At 52.8% G+C, this 17,113-nt stretch overlaps 1 protein-coding gene across 2 annotated transcripts; it reads right to left on the bottom strand.

Annotated features, from left to right (window-relative positions):
- Window positions 1-77: 77 nt before the first annotated feature.
- Window positions 78-16,421, bottom strand: tbx6 (T-box transcription factor 6). Of its 2 annotated transcripts, XM_088633841.1 has the most exons (9): window positions 16,374-16,421; window positions 15,376-16,331; window positions 11,762-12,011; window positions 10,034-10,301; window positions 8,666-8,812; window positions 7,556-7,626; window positions 4,942-5,015; window positions 4,259-4,475; window positions 78-2,642 (listed from the first exon to the last, which is right to left on the bottom strand). In XM_088633841.1, the coding sequence occupies exons 2-9, from the start codon at window positions 15,500-15,502 to the stop codon at window positions 2,291-2,293; spliced, it is 1,506 nt and encodes a 501-aa protein (XP_088489967.1). In that variant the 5' UTR covers window positions 15,503-16,331; window positions 16,374-16,421; the 3' UTR covers window positions 78-2,290. The 2 variants fall into 2 exon arrangements, with proteins under 2 accessions (XP_088489967.1, XP_088489968.1); XM_088633842.1 differs by lacking the exons at window positions 15,376-16,331; window positions 16,374-16,421 and adding an exon at window positions 12,254-12,300.
- Between the last annotated feature and the right edge of the window lie 692 nt (window positions 16,422-17,113).

The following is a 17,113-nucleotide window of genomic DNA, read 5'->3' as shown; positions in this document are numbered from 1 at the left end:
TCGATCAATACAGCGTCGTGTGTTTACTGATCAGTACAATGGAGAGTTTACTGTCTAGATCAATACAGCGTCATGTGTTTACTGATCAGTACAATGGAGAGTTCACTGACTCGATCAATACAGCGTCATGTTTTTATTGATCAGTACAGTGTAGAGTTTACCGACTTGATCAGTACAGTGTCGTGTGTTTATTGACCCCATCAGTACAGTGTTGTGTGTGAATTGATCAGTACAATGTAATGTGTTAATTGATCAGTACAGTGTTGTGTGTTAATTGATCAGTACAATGTAATGTGTTAATTGATCAGTACAGTGTCGTGTGTGTATTGATCCAGACCAGCAGCGCTCTCCTGATCACGACCAGACCAGACCAGTGGTGTTGTTCCTGGGCAGGCAGGGATGCTGGGAGTTTGATTCCTGGAGTGTCACCCCCCTGCAGAGCCCCCAGAGGAAACGGGCTCATTAACACCCAGGCGCTAACGATCACAGGAGACCGCCTGCCCCCCAGTGTGACCCCCGACACCCCCCTGAGAACAAATGTGCTGGCGTGTTGGTGTTGAGCCAGACTGGCACACAGACACAGACAGCTTGTATAGAGCCAGCGCAGGCTTGGACACTGGACTGTCTCAGAGTAAACAGCTCTCACCCCAGTCACACTGCTCACATCTGACCTTGACAGACCGAGACCAGCACGTACAGAGACAGAGAGACAGAGACCGAGAGAGACAGACAGTTTGTATAGAGCCAGCGCAGGCTTGGACACTGGACTGTCTTTGAGTAAACAGCTCTCACCCCAGTCACACTGCTCACATCTGACCTTGACAGACCGAGACCAGCACGTACAGAGACAGAGAGACAGAGACAGAGAGAGACAGACAGACTGTATAGAGCCAGCGCAGGCTTGGACACTGGACTGTCTCGGAGTAAACAGCTCTCACCCCAGTCACACTGCTCACATCTGACCTTGACAGACCGAGACCAGCACGTACAGAGACAGAGAGACAGAGACAGAGAGAGACAGACAGTTTGTATAGAGCCAGCGCAGGCTTGGACACTGGACTGTCTTTGAGTAAACAGCTCTCACCCCAGTCACACTGCTCACATCTGACCTTGACAGACCGAGACCAGCACGTACAGAGACAGAGAGACAGAGACCGAGAGAGACAGACAGTTTGTATAGAGCCAGCGCAGGCTTGGACACTGGACTGTCTTTGAGTAAACAGCTCTCACCCCAGTCACACTGCTCACATCTGACCTTGACAGACCGAGACCAGCACGTACAGAGACAGAGAGACAGAGACAGAGAGAGACAGACAGACTGTACAGAGCCAGCGCAGGCTTGGACACTGGACTGTCTCAGAGTAAACAGCTCTCACCCCAGTCACACTGCTCACATCTGACCTTGACAGAAATTTAATAGAAACCAACAGGACAGGGAATTCACACCCCCCTCCTCCCCTGCATGCACACACCAGCACAGCGCTGTGTCCAGTTCAATAGAAACCAGCAGGACAGGGAATTCACTGGGTCCCCCCGGGTCTCCCTCAGGGTCTCCCTCGGCTGCAGGTTCGAGGCAGTCTTCTCCCGGGGGCGGCACAGGTGGGGCTGAGGCATCCTGGGATACGTGCATGCTCGGGCGAGGCATCCTGGGATACGTGTACGCTGGGGCGAGGCATCCTGGGATACATGTACGCTGGGGCGAGGAATCCTGGGATACGTGTACGCTGAGGCTGAGGAATCCTGGGATACATGTACGCTGAGGCTGAAGAATCCTGGGATACGTGTACACTGGGGCGAGGCATCCTGGGATACGTGTACGCTGGGGCGAGGCATCCTGGGATATGTGTACGATGAGGCTGAGGAATCCTGGGATACGTGTACGCTGAGGCTGAAGAATCCTGGGATACGTGTACGCTGAGGATGAGGAATCCTGGGATACGTGTACGCTGGGGCGAGGCATCCTGGGATACGTGTACGCTGAGGCTGAAGAATCCTGGGATACGTGTACGCTGAGGCTGAAGAATCCTGGGATACGTGTACGCTGAGGCTGAGGAATCCTGGGATACGTGTACGCTGGGGCGAGGCATCCTGGGATACGTGTACGCTGGGGCGAGGCATCCTGGGATACGTCTACGCTGGGGCGAGGCATCCTGGGATACGTGTACGCTGGGGCGAGGCATCCTGGGACAGGCGTGAGCGAAGGGTGGGTCCTGTCAGGGCCTCTGCCCTGTGCCGCCCGGCGAGCGCCAGCGCCCTCTGGTGGACGGCAGGGGTGCGACCGCCCGCCGGCTCAGAACAGGGCCCTGCCGGCCCCCATGTCCAGGTAGGCCCCCGAGGAGCGGGGCTGCCCGCAGAGGTGCCTGTACTGGAGCCCGAAGGCCCGGGGGTCCTGCCAGCAGCGCAGGGGGTAGCCGGGAAAGGGGTCGGGGTACCGGGCCGGGGGGTAGAGGGCAGGAGGGGCGGGGGGGGAGCAGGGAAGAGGCGGCTCTGGGCTCGGGTGCACCGCCAGATCCAGGGGGTAGGGGGCGCCCTGCAGCACAGGGGGCCGCGGCGGGGGATGCCCCCCTGTCTCGGCCGGGGGGCAGGACAGGGGCAGGTAAGTCTGGGGGGGGCTGTAGTGAGGGAGGAGAGAGTGTGGGGAGCTGGGGAGAGAGAGGAGGAGGGAAAATATTATTCAAATGACAATAATAAATATGAACAATAACAGAGAGCAGACCAGGAGAGAGGAGAGAGAGAGGAGCAGACCAGGAGAGAGGAGAGAGAGGAGAGAGAGAGGAGCAGACCAGGAGAGAGGAGAGAGAGGAGAGAGAGGAGCAGACCAGGAGAGAGAAGAGAGAGGAGAGAGAGGAGCAGACCAGGAGAGAGAAGAGAGAGAGCAGACCAGGAGAGAGAAGAGAGAGGAGAGAGAGGAGCAGACCAGGAGAGAGGAGAGAGAGGAGCAGACCAGGAGAGAGGAGAGAGAGGAGAGAGAGATGAGCAGACCAGGAGAGAGGAGAGAGAGGAGAGAGAGAGGAGCAGACCAGGAGAGAGGAGAGAGAGGAGCAGACCAGGAGAGAGGAGAGAGAGGAGAGAGAGATGAGCAGACCAGGAGAGAGGAGAGAGAGGAGAGAGAGAGGAGAGAGAGATGAGCACACCAGGAGAGAGGAGAGAGAGGAGCAGACCAGGAGAGAGGAGAGAGAGGAGAGAGAGATGAGCAGACCAGGAGAGAGGAGAGAGAGGAGAGAGAGAGGAGCAGACCAGGAGAGAGGAGAGAGAGAGAGGAGCAGACCAGGAGAGAGGAGAGAGAGAGGAGCAGACCAGGAGAGAGGAGAGAGAGAGGAGAGAGAGAGCAGACCAGGAGAGAGGAGAGAGAGAGGAGAGAGAGAGAGGAGCAGACCAGGAGAGAGGAGAGAGAGGAGAGAGAGAGGAGCAGACCAGGAGAGAGGAGAGAGAGGAGAGAGAGGAGCAGACCAGGAGAGAGGAGCAGACCAGGAGAGAGGAGAGAGAGGAGAGAGAGAGAGGAGAGAGGAGAGAGGAGAGAGAGGAGCAGACCAGGAGAGAGGAGAGAGAGAGGAGAGAGAGAGAGGAGCAGACCAGGAGAGAGGAGAGAGAGGAGCAGACCAGGAGAGAGGAGAGAGAGAGGAGCAGACCAGGAGAGAGAAGAGAGAGGAGAGAGGAGCAGACCAGGAGAGAGAAGAGAGAGGAGAGAGAGGAGCAGACCAGGAGAGAGGAGAGAGAGGAGAGAGAGGAGCAGACCAGGAGCGAGAAGAGAGAGGAGAGAGAGGAGCAGACCAGGAGCGAGGAGAGAGAGGAGCAGACCAGGAGAGAGAAGAGAGAGGAGAGAGAGGAGTTGACCAGGAGAGAGAGGAGAGAGGAGAAAAATATTATTCAAATTACAACAACAACAATAATAATAAGTAATAGCAATACCAGAGGGAGACCAGGAGCGAGGAAGAGGAGGAGAGAGAGGGGCAGATCAACAGATCAATAATAACGATGATCAGACCAGGAATGAGGAAGAGGAGGAGAGAGAGGGGCAGATCAACAGATCAATAATAACGATGATCAGACCAGGAGTGAGGAAGAGGAGGAGAGAGAGGGGCAGATCAACAGATCAATAATAACGACGATCAGACCAGGAGCGAGGAAGAGGAGGAGAGAGGGGAGTGAGAACGAATGAGAGGAAGTCTCGTAAGAACAGCAATGAATCTGCAGCATCAGTCCGTCAGGAGCCCCTGGGCGTGGTCAGGAGACCCCTGGGCGTGGTCAGGACACCCACCTGGCCAGCAGCGTGTCCTGGGGGGCCACGGTGTCCCCCCGCCCCCCCGCCGGCCCGAAGGCCTGCTCCGGCCCGGGGCTCAGCAGAGCCAGGGCCTCGCCTGCGCTGGGCGGCCGGGGGAAGGCGCAGCCGGGGCTGGGGTCGGCCAGGCCGGGGAGGCCCAGGTCCTGCAGGGCCGTCTCCGCCAGGGCCTCGGTGGAGTCACAGGGGGCCGACACTGGGGGGGAGAGAGAGGGGGGCAGGGGGGAGAGATGGTGAGACAGAGAGAGAGGGAGTGAGACAGAGAGAGAGGCAGGGGGGAGAGATGGTGAGACAGAGAGAGAGGCAGGGGGAGATGGTGAGACAGAGAGAGAGGCAGGGGGAGATGGTGAGACAGAGAGAGAGGGAGTGAGACAGAGAGAGAGGCGGGGGGAGATGGTGAGACAGAGAGGGGCAGGGGGAGATGGTGAGACAGAGAGAGGGACAGGGGGAGATGGTGAGACAGAGAGAGGGACAGGGGGAGATGGTGAGACAGAGAGGGGCAGGGGGAGATGGTGAGACAGAGAGAGAGGCAGGGGGAGATGGTGAGACAGAGAGAGGGGCAGGGGGAGATGGTGAGACAGAGAGAGAGTGAGAGGGAGAGAGAGAGAGAGGGGGAGACGGGCAGAGACGTCAGGACAGCGGAGGCAGGCGCTGGAGCTCACTGGGGTCGAGGGGTCCAGGCTCCTGCGCTGCCGGAGTGCAGATGAGCTTCCTCTTGCGTCGCGCCTCTCGCACCCTGGAAACAGAGGCAGCAGGGTGAGGGGGGCCTCTGACCACGAGGGCGGCGCTAGAGCACACTCAGAGGAGAGACACCGCGCTCACAACACCAGCACACCGACTGAGCCAGCGACACTGCAGGAGGAGGGCAGGTACGGTTCATTAATCACCCTAGAGCCAGCGTCACTGCAGGAGGAGGGCAGGTACGGTTCATTAATCACCCTAGAGCCAGCGTCACTGCAGGAGGAGGGCAGGTACGGTTCATTAATCACCCTAGAGCCAGCGACACTGCAGGAGGAGGGCAGGTAAGGTTCATTAATTACCCTGGAGTCAGGAGGAGGGCAGGTACGGTTCATTAATTACCCTAGAGCCAGCGACACTGCAGGAGGAGGGCAGGTACGGTTCATTAATTACCCTAGAGCCAGCGTCACTGCAGGAGGAGGGCAGGTACGGTTCATTAATTACCCTGGAGTCAGGAGGAGGGCAGGTACGGTTCATTATTTACCCTAGAGCCAGCGACACTGCAGGAGGAGGGCAGGTACGGTTCATTAATTACCCTAGAGCCAGCGTCACTGCAGGAGGAGGGCAGGTACGGTTCATTAATCACCCTAGAGCCAGCGTCACTGCAGGAGGAGGGCAGGTACAGTTCATTAATTACCCTAGAGCCAGCGACACTGCAGGAGGAGGGCAGGTACGGTTCATTATTTACCCTAGAGCCAGCGACACTGCAGGAGGAGGGCAGGTACGGTTCATTAATCACCCTAGAGCAGCGTCACTGCAGGAGGAGGGCAGGTACGGTTCATTATTTACCCTAGAGCCAGCGACACTGCAGGAGGAGGGCAGGTACGGTTCATTAATTACCCTGGAGTCAGGAGGAGGGCAGGTACGGTTCATTATTTACCCTAGAGCCAGCGACACTGCAGGAGGAGGGCAGGTACGGTTCATTAATTACCCTAGAGCCAGCGTCACTGCAGGAGGAGGGCAGGTACGGTTCATTAATCACCCTAGAGCCAGCTTCACTGCAGGAGGAGGGCAGGTACAGTTCATTAATTACCCTAGAGCCAGTGACACTGCAGGAGGAGGGCAGGTACAGTTCATTAATTACCCTAGAGCCAGCGACACTGCAGGAGGAGGGCAGGTACAGTTCATTAATTACCCTAGAGCCAGTGACACTGCAGGAGGAGGGCAGGTACGGTTCATTAATTACCCTAGAGTCAGGAGGAGGGCAGGTCTGTTCATTAATCACCCTAGAGCCAGTGACACTGCAGGAGGAGGGCAGGTACAGTTCATTAATTACCCTAGAGTCAGGAGGAGGGCAGGTACGGTTCATTAATCACCCTAGAGCCAGCGACACTGCAGGAGGAGGGCAGGTACGGTTCATTAATTACCCTGGAGTCAGGAGGAGGGCAGGTACGGTTCATTAATTACCCTAGAGTCAGGAGGAGGGCAGGTACGGTTCATTATTTACCCTAGAGCCAGCGACACTGCAGGAGGAGGGCAGGTACGGTTCATTAATTACCCTAGAGTCAGGAGGAGGGCAGGTACGGTTCATTAATTACCCTAGAGTCAGCGACACTGCAGGAGGAGGGCAGGTACGGTTCATTAATTACCCTGGAGTCAGGAGGAGGGCAGGTACGGTTCATTAATTACCCTAGAGCCAGCGACACTGCAGGAGGAGGGCAGGTACGGTTCATTAATTACCCTGGAGTCAGGAGGAGGGCAGGTACGGTTCATTAATTACCCTAGAGCCAGCGACACTGCAGGAGGAGGGCAGGTACAGTTCATTAATTACCCTAGAGCCAGTGACACTGCAGGAGGAGGGCAGGTACGGTTCATTAATTACCCTAGAGTCAGCGACACTGCAGGAGGAGGGCAGGTACGGTTCATTAATTACCCTAGAGTCAGCGACACTGCAGGAGGAGGGCAGGTACGGTTCATTAATTACCCTAGAGTCAGCGACACTGCAGGAGAAGGGCAGGTATGGTTCATTAATTACCCTGGAGTCAAGAGGAGGGCAGGTAAGGTTCATTAATTACCCTGGAGCCAGTGACACTGCAGGAGGAGGGCAGGTAAGGTTCATTAATTACCCTGGAGTCAGGAGGAGGGCAGGTACGGTTCATTAATTACCCTGGAGTCAGGAGGAGGGCAGGTACGGTTCATTAATTACCCTAGAGCCAGCGACACTGCAGGAGGAGGGCAGGTACGGTTCATTTATTACCCTGGAGCCAGTGACACTGCAGGAGGAGGGCAGGTACGGTTCATTAATTACCCTGGAGTCAGGAGGAGGGCAGGTAAGGTTCATTAATTACCCTGGAGTCAGTGACACTGCAGGAGGAGGGCAGGTAAGGTTCATTAATTACCCTGGAGTCAGGAGGAGGGCAGGTACGGTTCATTATTTACCCTAGAGCCAGCGACACTGCAGAAGGAGGGCAGGTACGGTTCATTAATTACCCTGGAGTCAGGAGGAGGGCAGGTACGGTTCATTATTTACCCTAGAGCCAGCGACACTGCAGAAGGAGGGCAGTATGTCAGACAACAATCGGGGGGCGCTGGTCTCACCTCTTGCTGTTCATTCCATTCTCCCTGAAGCCCTTCGCAAACGGGTTCGACTGGATCTTCAGCTCGGTGATCTGAGGCACAACAACAGCAACACCACTGAGTCGCCCACACCAGCACAAAGCAGGAGTGTGTGAGAGAGTGAGAGAGAGGGAGTGAGAGAGTGAGAGAGAGTGAGTGTGAGAGAGAGGGAGTGAGAGAGTCAGAGAGAGTGAGAGAGTGAGTGTGAGAGAGGGGGAGTGAGAGAGTGAGAGAGAGTGAGAGAGTGAGAGAGTGAGTGTTGCTGGCAGTGGGAGAGTGCTCCCACTGCCAGCAGGGAGAAATAGAGACAGAGGTGCACTTCCTACTGCACTGTGACAGATACTCTGGGATTAGAGAAACATTCTTCCCCAAATTCAGAAATCTAGTCCCAGAGTTCCCACACCTGCCAGAATCACAACGGGTCCCAATCCTACTGGGAGAGGGAGGAGGGAACTCAGTTGATCTGGCAGCCCAGTATGTGATCTCCTGTCACAGCCTGAGGAACAGTGAGTCCGTCTCCCAATAATGCTCCAGCCGCCTACAGTATATGTCAATATTATATAATATGTCTTTGTTGTAAATGTCTGTAACATGTCTGTAGATTTTATTTTACTTCTATTTTTTGTTTTGTTCCATGTTAATTTTATTATTTTTATTTGCTTTGGCAACACTGATTGTACCCATCGGTCATGCTAATAAAGCACCTTGAATTGAATTGAGAGACAGAGGGATAAAGACAGAGAGAGAGAGAGAGAGAGCCAATAATGCTCCAGCTGCCTACAGTATGTCAATATTATATAATATGTCTTTGTTGTAAATGTCTGTAACATGTCTGTAGATTTTATTTTACTTCTATTTTTTGTTTTGTTCTATGTTAATTTTATTATTTTTATTTGCTTTGGCAACACTGATTGTACCTATCGGTCATGCTAATAAAGCACCTTGAATTGAATTGAATTGAGAGAGAGAGAGAGAGAGTAAATGTATGAGAGAGAGTGTGTGAGAGAGTGAGAGAGAGAGACAGGGCGTCGGCGACACTGGACGCAGGTGTGCGACAGCAGTCTGTGCGCGGGGTACGCCATGACCTCTGACCTTCTTGTTCTGGTAGGCGGTGACGGTGAGGAAGACGGTCTCGGCGAAGGTGAAGGACCAGCGCAGGCCCCAGTGGGAGCTGTAGACGTCACTGGCCTGGACCACGTGGAACCGGGGCTGGTAGCGGTGCAGCGAGTGGAGTATGATCTGACAGAGAGAGAGAGAGGGGTCACACAGCGCCTCCCAGCACAGCCCCCCGAGCCACACCCACACCAGCCAGCCTCGGGACAGCACTGCAACAACACGAGACACACAACACTGCCTCACACACACACACACAAGAGCTGAGCCCAAAACAGAGCCCCCTGAGCCAGCTGGTCCTGAGGCTCACCGACCTGAGCCACACCAACACTAACCAGCCTCAGGACAGCACTGCTAGAGCACCACAACCCAGACTCAACCACATCACAGCACAGATCAAACAGCAATATCTCACACACTGGGACACACACACACAAACACAACACAAACTGGAATGTTACAGAACCTTAAACAGACAATACACACTAGCCGAATATCTGACCAAGATAAGAAACAACAAACAGAAACAGACCCTGACGAAGTACAGGCTCAGTGACCACAGCCTGGACACACACACTGGACACAGGCAGCCCTGGTTGTCCAGAGAGGACAGGCTCAGTGACCACAGCCTGGACACACACACTGGACACAGGCAGACCTGGTTGTCCATAGAGGACAGGCTCAAAGACCACATCACAGCACAACACACAACCAGCCTCAGGACAGCACTGCTAGAGCACCACAACTCAGACTCAACCACATCACAGCACAACACACACAACACACAACCAGCCTCAGGACAGCACTGCTAGAGCACCACAACTCAGACTCAACCACATCACAGCACAACACACACAACACACAACCAGCCTCAGGACAGCACAGCTAGAGCACCACAACCCAGACTCCACCACATCACAGCACAACACACACAACACACAACCAGCCACAGGACAGCAGTGCTAGAGCACCACAACCCAGACTCAACCACATCACAGCACAACACACACAACACACAACCAGCCTCAGGACAGCACTGCTAGAGCACCACAACTCAGACTCAACCACATCACAGCACAACACACACAACACACAACCAGCCTCAGGACAGCACTGCTAGAGCACCACAAACAGCAACATCTCACACACTGGGAAACACACACACACACACACACACACACACACACACACACACACACACACACACACACACACACAGACACACACAGACACTGAAGCTCTGTCCTCTCTCTGCAGGCCTCTCTGGACAAGCACACACTCACACACACACACACACACACACACACACACACACACACACACACACACACAGGGACAGTCACTCACGTGGCCCTGCATGTCCAGGGTGTTGTTGGTCAGCTTGACGCGCTGGAAGGAGACGGGGCGGCTCGTCCAGTGCGCTCCGGAGGCCGGGGAGTCCGGGTGGATGAAGACCCGGTCCGGGAGGCGCGGCTCGGCCTTGCCCACCGCCTCCCAGGAGCCCCCCTGCCAGCGGTACCGGGAGCCGTCCACCGGGACCATGTCCATCAGGAGCAGGTAGCGAGCAGAGCTGTCCAACCCCGACAGCTGGACCCGGCAGTGAGGAAACATCCTCCTGAGAGAGAGAGACACTCCAGGACATTAACACTGCACTGAGAGAGAGAGGGGTTCATACAGACACACAGACTGGACACTCCAGTACATGAACACTGCACTGAGAGAGAGAGGGGTTAATACACACACACTGACTGGACACTCCAGTACATTAACACTGCACTGAGAGAGAGAGAGGGGTTAATACAGACACACTGACTGGACACTCCAGTACATTAACACTGCACTGAGAGAGAGAGGGGTTAATACACACACACTGACTGGACACTCCAGTACATTAACACTGCACTGAGAGAGAGAGGGGTTCATACAGACACACTGACTGGACACTCCAGTACATTAACACTGCACTGAGAGAGAGAGGGGTTAATACAGACACACTGACTGGACACTCCAGTACATTAACACTGCACTGAGAGAGAGAGAGGGGTTAATACAGACACACTGACTGGACACTCCAGTACATTAACACTGCACTGAGAGAGAGAGAGGGGTTAATACAGACACACTGACTGGACACTCCAGTACATGAACACTGCACTGAGAGAGAGAGGGGTTAATACAGACACACTGACTGGACACTCCAGTACATTAACACTGCACTGAGAGAGAGAGGGGTTAATACACACACACTGACTGGACACTCCAGTACATGAACACTGCACTGAGAGAGAGAGGGGTTCATACAGACACACAGACTGGACACTCCAGTACATGAACACTGCACTGAGAGAGAGAGGGGTTAATACAGACACACTGACTGGACACTCCAGTACATTAACACTGCACTGAGAGAGAGAGGGGTTAATACACACACACTGACTGGACACTCCAGTACATTAACACTGCACTGAGAGAGAGAGGGGTTCATACACACACACTGACTGGACACTCCAGTACATGAACACTGCACTGAGAGAGAGAGGGGGGTTAAAATACACACACACTGACTGGACACTCCAGTACATTAACACTGCACTGAGAGAGAGGGGTTCATACACACACACTGACTGGACACTCCAGTACATTAACACTGCACTGAGAGAGAGAGGGGTTAATACACACACACACTGACTGGACACTCCAGTACATTAACACTGCACTGAGAGAGAGAGGGGTTAATACACACACACTGACTGGACACTCCAGTACATTAACACTGCACTGAGAGAGAGAGAGGGGTTAATACACACACACTGACTGGACACTCCAGTACATTAACACTGCACTGAGAGAGAGAGAGGGGTTAATACAGACACACTGACTGGACACTCCAGTACATTAACACTGCACTGAGAGAGAGAGGGGTTAATACACACACACTGACTGGACACTCCAGTACATTAACACTGCACTGAGAGAGAGAGGGGTTAATACACACACACTGACTGGACACTCCAGTACATTAACACTGCACTGAGAGAGAGAGGGGTTCATACAGACACACTGACTTCTCATTACCGTCCAGTCTTGGTGATGATCATCTCCGTCCCCAGACTGCTGAACTGTTTCCACAGGTCCCTGTTCTCCAGCTCCATGTTCACGGGGCCCCGCCCACTCTCCGCCCCCTGGCCAGCAGTGGGCGTGGCCAGCCCGCCGCTCAGTCCCAATGGCATCGGGGCGGGGGGCGGGGCCAGCACCTTCAGCGACGCATCACAGGTGGGCGGGAACAAGGGGTCGAATCGGGGGAGAGTGGGCGGAGCCTCCAGATCTAAGGGTCAGGTCATGAGAGTAACAGTCAGAGGGGAACACACACACACACCCCTGTGGTGATGATGTTATAAAATATCTGGATAGATATCACACACACACACACACACACACACACACACACACACACACACACACACACACACACACACACACACACACACACACACACACACACACACCCCTGTGGTGATGATGTTATAAAATATCTGGAGAGATATCAGGCAGGAAAGACAGACTCACCCCTGAGATGACAAGGCATGGGTAGATATTAAACAGCACTCTCTCGCTCTCTCGCCCTCTCACCCTCTCACCCCTGTGGTAGTGAAGGGTTAATATCAGATAGGACACACACACTCTCACCTCTGTGGTAGTGATGGTTAATATCAGACAGGACACACACACTCTCACCCCTGTGGTAGTGATGGTTAATATCAGACAGGACACACACACTCTCACCCCTGTGGTAGTGAAGGGTTAATATCAGACAGGACACACACACTCTCACCCCTGTGGTAGTGAAGGGTTAATATCAGACAGGACACACACACTCTCACCCCTGTGGTGATGATGGTTAATATCAGACAGGACACACACACTCTCACTCCTGTGGTGATGATGGTTAATATCAGACAGGACACACACACTCTCATCCCTGTGGTAGTAATGGTTAATATCAGACAGGACACACACACTCTCACCCCTGTGGTAGTGATGGTTAATTTCAGACAGGACACACACACACTCTCAGCCCTGTGGTGATGATGGTTAATATCAGACAGGACACACACACTCTCACCCCTGTGGTAGTGATGGTTAATATCAGACAGGACACACACACTCTCACCCCTGTGGTGATGATGGTTAATATCAGACAGGACACACACACACTCTCAGCCCTGTGGTGATGATGGTTAATATCAGACAGGACACACACACTCTCACCCCTGTGGTAGTGATGGTTAATATCAGACAGGACACACACACTCTCACCCCTGTGGTGATGATGGTTAATATCAGACAGGACACACACACTCTCACCCCTGTGGTAGTGATGGTTAATATCAGACAGGACACACACACACTCTCACCCCTGTGGTAGTGATGGTTAATATCAGACAGGACACACACACTCTCACCCCTGTGGTAGTGATGGTTAATATCAGACAGGACACACACACTCTCACCCCTGTGGTAGTGATGGTTGATATCAGACAGGACACACACCCTCTCACCCCTGTGGTAGTGATGGTTAATATCAGACAGGACACACACACTCTCACCCCTGTGGTAGTGATGGTTAATATCAGACAGGACACACACACTCTCACCCCTGTGGTAGTGATGGTTAATATCAGACAGGACACACACACTCTCACCCCTGTGGTAGTGAAGGGTTAATATCAGACAGGACACACACACTCTCACCCCTGTGGTAGTGATGGTTAATATCAGACAGGACACACACACTCTCACCCCTGTGGTAGTGATGGTTAATATCAGACAGGACACACACTCTCTCACCCCTGTGGTGAAGATGGTTAATATCAGACAGGACACACACTCTCACTCCTGTGGTAGAGATGGTTAATATCAGACAGGACACACACACTCTCACCCCTGTGGTAGTAATAATAATAATAATAATTGCTTACACTTATATAGCGCTTTTCTGGACACTCCACTCAAAGCGCTTTACAGGTAATGGGGATCCCCTCCACCACCACCAATGTGCAGCATCCACCTGGATGATGCGACGGCAGCCATAGTGCGCCAGAACGCTCACCACACATCAGCTATCAGTGGGGAGGAGAGCAGAGTAATGTAGCCAATTCATAGAGGGGGATTATTAGGAGGCCATGATTAGTAAGGGCCAATTGGAAATTTTGGCCAGGACACCGGGGTACACCCCTACTCTTTTCGAGAAGCGCCCTGGGATTTTTAATGACCACAGAGAGTCAGGACCTCGGTTTTACGTCTCATCCGAAGGACGGCGCCTGTTTACAGTATAGTGTCCCCATCACTATACTGGGGCATTAGGACCCACATGGACCACAGGGTGAGCGCCCCCTGCTGGCCCCACTAACACCTCTTCCAGCAGCAACCTTAGTCTTTCCCAGGAGGTCTCCCATCCAGGTACTGACCAGGCTCACACCTGCTTAGCTTCAGTGGGTTGCCAGTTGTGAGTTGCAGGGTGATATGGCTGCTGGCTGGTAGTGATGGTTAATATCAGACAGGACACACACACTCTCACCCCTGTGGTGAAGATGGTTAATATCAGACAGGACACACACACACTCTCACCCCTGTGGTGATGATGGTTAATATCAGACAGGACACACACACTCTCACCCCTGTGGTGATGATGGTTAATATCAGACAGGACACACACACTCTCACCCCTGTGGTAGTGATGGTTAATATCAGACAGGACACACACACTCTCACCCCTGTGGTGATGATGGTTAATATCAGACAGGACACACACACTCTCACCCCTGTGGTGATGATGGTTAATATCAGACAGGACACACACACTCTCACCCCTGTGGTGATGATGGTTAATATCAGACACACACACACACACTCTCACCCCTGTGGTGATGATGGTTAATATCAGACAGGACACACACACTCTCACCCCTGTGGTAGTGATGGTTATAATCAGACAGGACACACACACACTCTCACCTGTGGCAGTGATGGTTAATATCAGACAGGACACACACACTCTCACCCCTGTGGTGATGATGGTTAATATCAGACAGGACACACACACTCTCACCCCTGTGGTAGTGATGGTTAATATCAGACAGGACACACACTCTCTCACCCCTGTGGTGAAGATGGTTAATATCAGATAGGACACACACACTCTCACCCCTGTGGTAGAGATGGTTAATATCAGACAGGACACACACCCTCTCACCCCTGTGGTAGTGATGGTTAATATCAGACAGGACACACACCCTCTCACCCCTGTGGTAGTGAAGGGTTAATATCAGACAGGACACACACACTCTCACCCCTGTGGTAGTGATGGTTAATATCAGACAGGACACACACTCTCTCACCCCTGTGGTAATGATGGTTAATATCAGACAGGACACACACACTCTCACCCCTGTGGTAGTGATGGTTAATATCAGACAGGACACACACACTCTCACCTCTGTGGTAGTGATGGTTAATATCAGACACACACACACACACTTGGGTCCAGAGACTCACCCCTGTGGTGATGATGGTTAATCAGACACACACACACACACACACACACTTGGGTCCAGAGACTCACCCCTGTGGTGATGATGGTTAATCAGACATACACACACACACACACACACTTGGGTCCAGAGACTCACCCCTGTGGTAGCAGCAGTCGGTCAGGCGGTAGGGCTCCGGTCCCACTGTGGCCCCCAGTGTCCCCAGAGACTGAGACCGCAGGGACAGCGCCCCCCCCAGGCTGGTGTACACCTCTGAGCCCAGCATTCTTCCTCTCTCGGGGCTCAGCGGGGCAGTGTCCTCGTCGTCGGGTAACTGCCAGGGTACCTCAACGTCTGTATTTGTCCCCTCTCTCCCCCCTTTCTCTCTTCTCTCTCTCTCTCTCTCTCCTCAGTCTCTCCTCTCTCTCTCCCTTCTCTCTCCCCTCTCTCTCTCCTCAGTCTCTCCTCTCTCCTCTCTCTCTCCCCTCTCTCCCTTTTCTCTCTCTTCTCTCTCCTCTCTCTCTCCCTTCTCTCTCCCCTCTCTCCCCCCTCTCCCCCCTCTCTCTCCCCTCTCCCTGTCTCTCCCTTTGGTCCAGAAAGCCCAGTCAGCGTTTGACTCTGGTTAAACCAGTCTCTCCCAGTCTGTGTCTCAGTTTAAACCAGTCTTTTTCCCAGTGGGTCTCAGTTTACACCAGTCTGTGTCTCAGATTACACCAGTCTCTCTGTCTCAGTTTGTGTCTCAGTTTAAACCAGTCTCTCTCCCAGTCGGTCTGTGTCTCAGCTGGAGCTGTGTCCCTCTCCCAGTCTGTGTGTACCAGCTGAAGCCTGTGTCTCCCTCAGTGACTCAATGGGCTGCTGTCTCTGGGTCTCAGGGTCTGGGTCTTATGTAGGTGACTGAGATTCCTTCACACTCCAGCCAAATGGCTCAAACTGTTCACACCCTCCTGCTCCTCCTCCCCCATCCCATCAGGAGAGACACACTGGAGAGGAGTGTGCTCTTCTGAGTGAGAGAGAGAGACAGAGCTATAGACAAGTACAGAGAGACACACTGGAGAGGAGTGTGCTCTTCTGAGTGAGAGAGAGACAGGGAGAGACACACTGGAGAGGAGTGTGCTCTTCTGAGTGAGAGAGAGAGACAGGGAGAGACACACAGAGACACACTGGAGAGGAGTGTGCTCTTCTGAGTGAGAGAGAGAGACAGGGAGAGACACACAGAGACACACTGGAGAGGACAAGTCTCCCCTGATTGAGAGAGATGGAGATAAAGAGAGGGACAGGGAGATAAAACACACAGAGCACCAGAGAGAGAGATACAGACAGGTAGAGAGACAGACAGAGATAAGGACAGAAATAAAGACAGAGATAAAGGGATAAAGATAGACAAAGACAGAGATAGAGAGACAGATAAAGACAGAAATAAAGAGATAAAGACAAAGATAGAGAGACAGATAAAGACAGAGATAGAGAGACATAAAGAGAGATAAAGAGAGATAAAGGGATAAAGACAAACAGATAAAGAGAGATAGAGAGACAGATAAAGACAGATAAATGGATAAAGACAGATAAAGAGAGATAGGGACAGATAAAGAGAGATAAAGAGACAGAGAGAGAGAGAGATAAAGAGAGATAAAGGGATAAAGACAGACATATAAAGAGAGGTAGAGAGAGATAAAGAGAGATAAAGACAGATAAAGGGATGATGACAGACAGATAAAGACAGAGATAGAGATAAAGAGAGATAAAGACAGAGATAGAGACATAAAGAGAGATAAAGACAGATAAAGGGATAAAGACAGACAGATAAAGACAGATAGAGAGAGATAAAGAGAGATGAAGACAGAGATAGAGAGAGATAAAGACAGATAAAGGGATAAAGACAGATGAAGAGAAATAGAGA

The sequence above is a fragment of the Lepisosteus platostomus genome, chromosome 6, assembly GCF_059453375.1.
Source record: "Lepisosteus platostomus isolate fLepPlt1 chromosome 6, fLepPlt1.hap1, whole genome shotgun sequence".
Lineage (NCBI taxonomy): Eukaryota > Metazoa > Chordata > Actinopteri > Semionotiformes > Lepisosteidae > Lepisosteus > Lepisosteus platostomus.
This window is presented reverse-complemented; position numbering and strand designations above follow the sequence as displayed.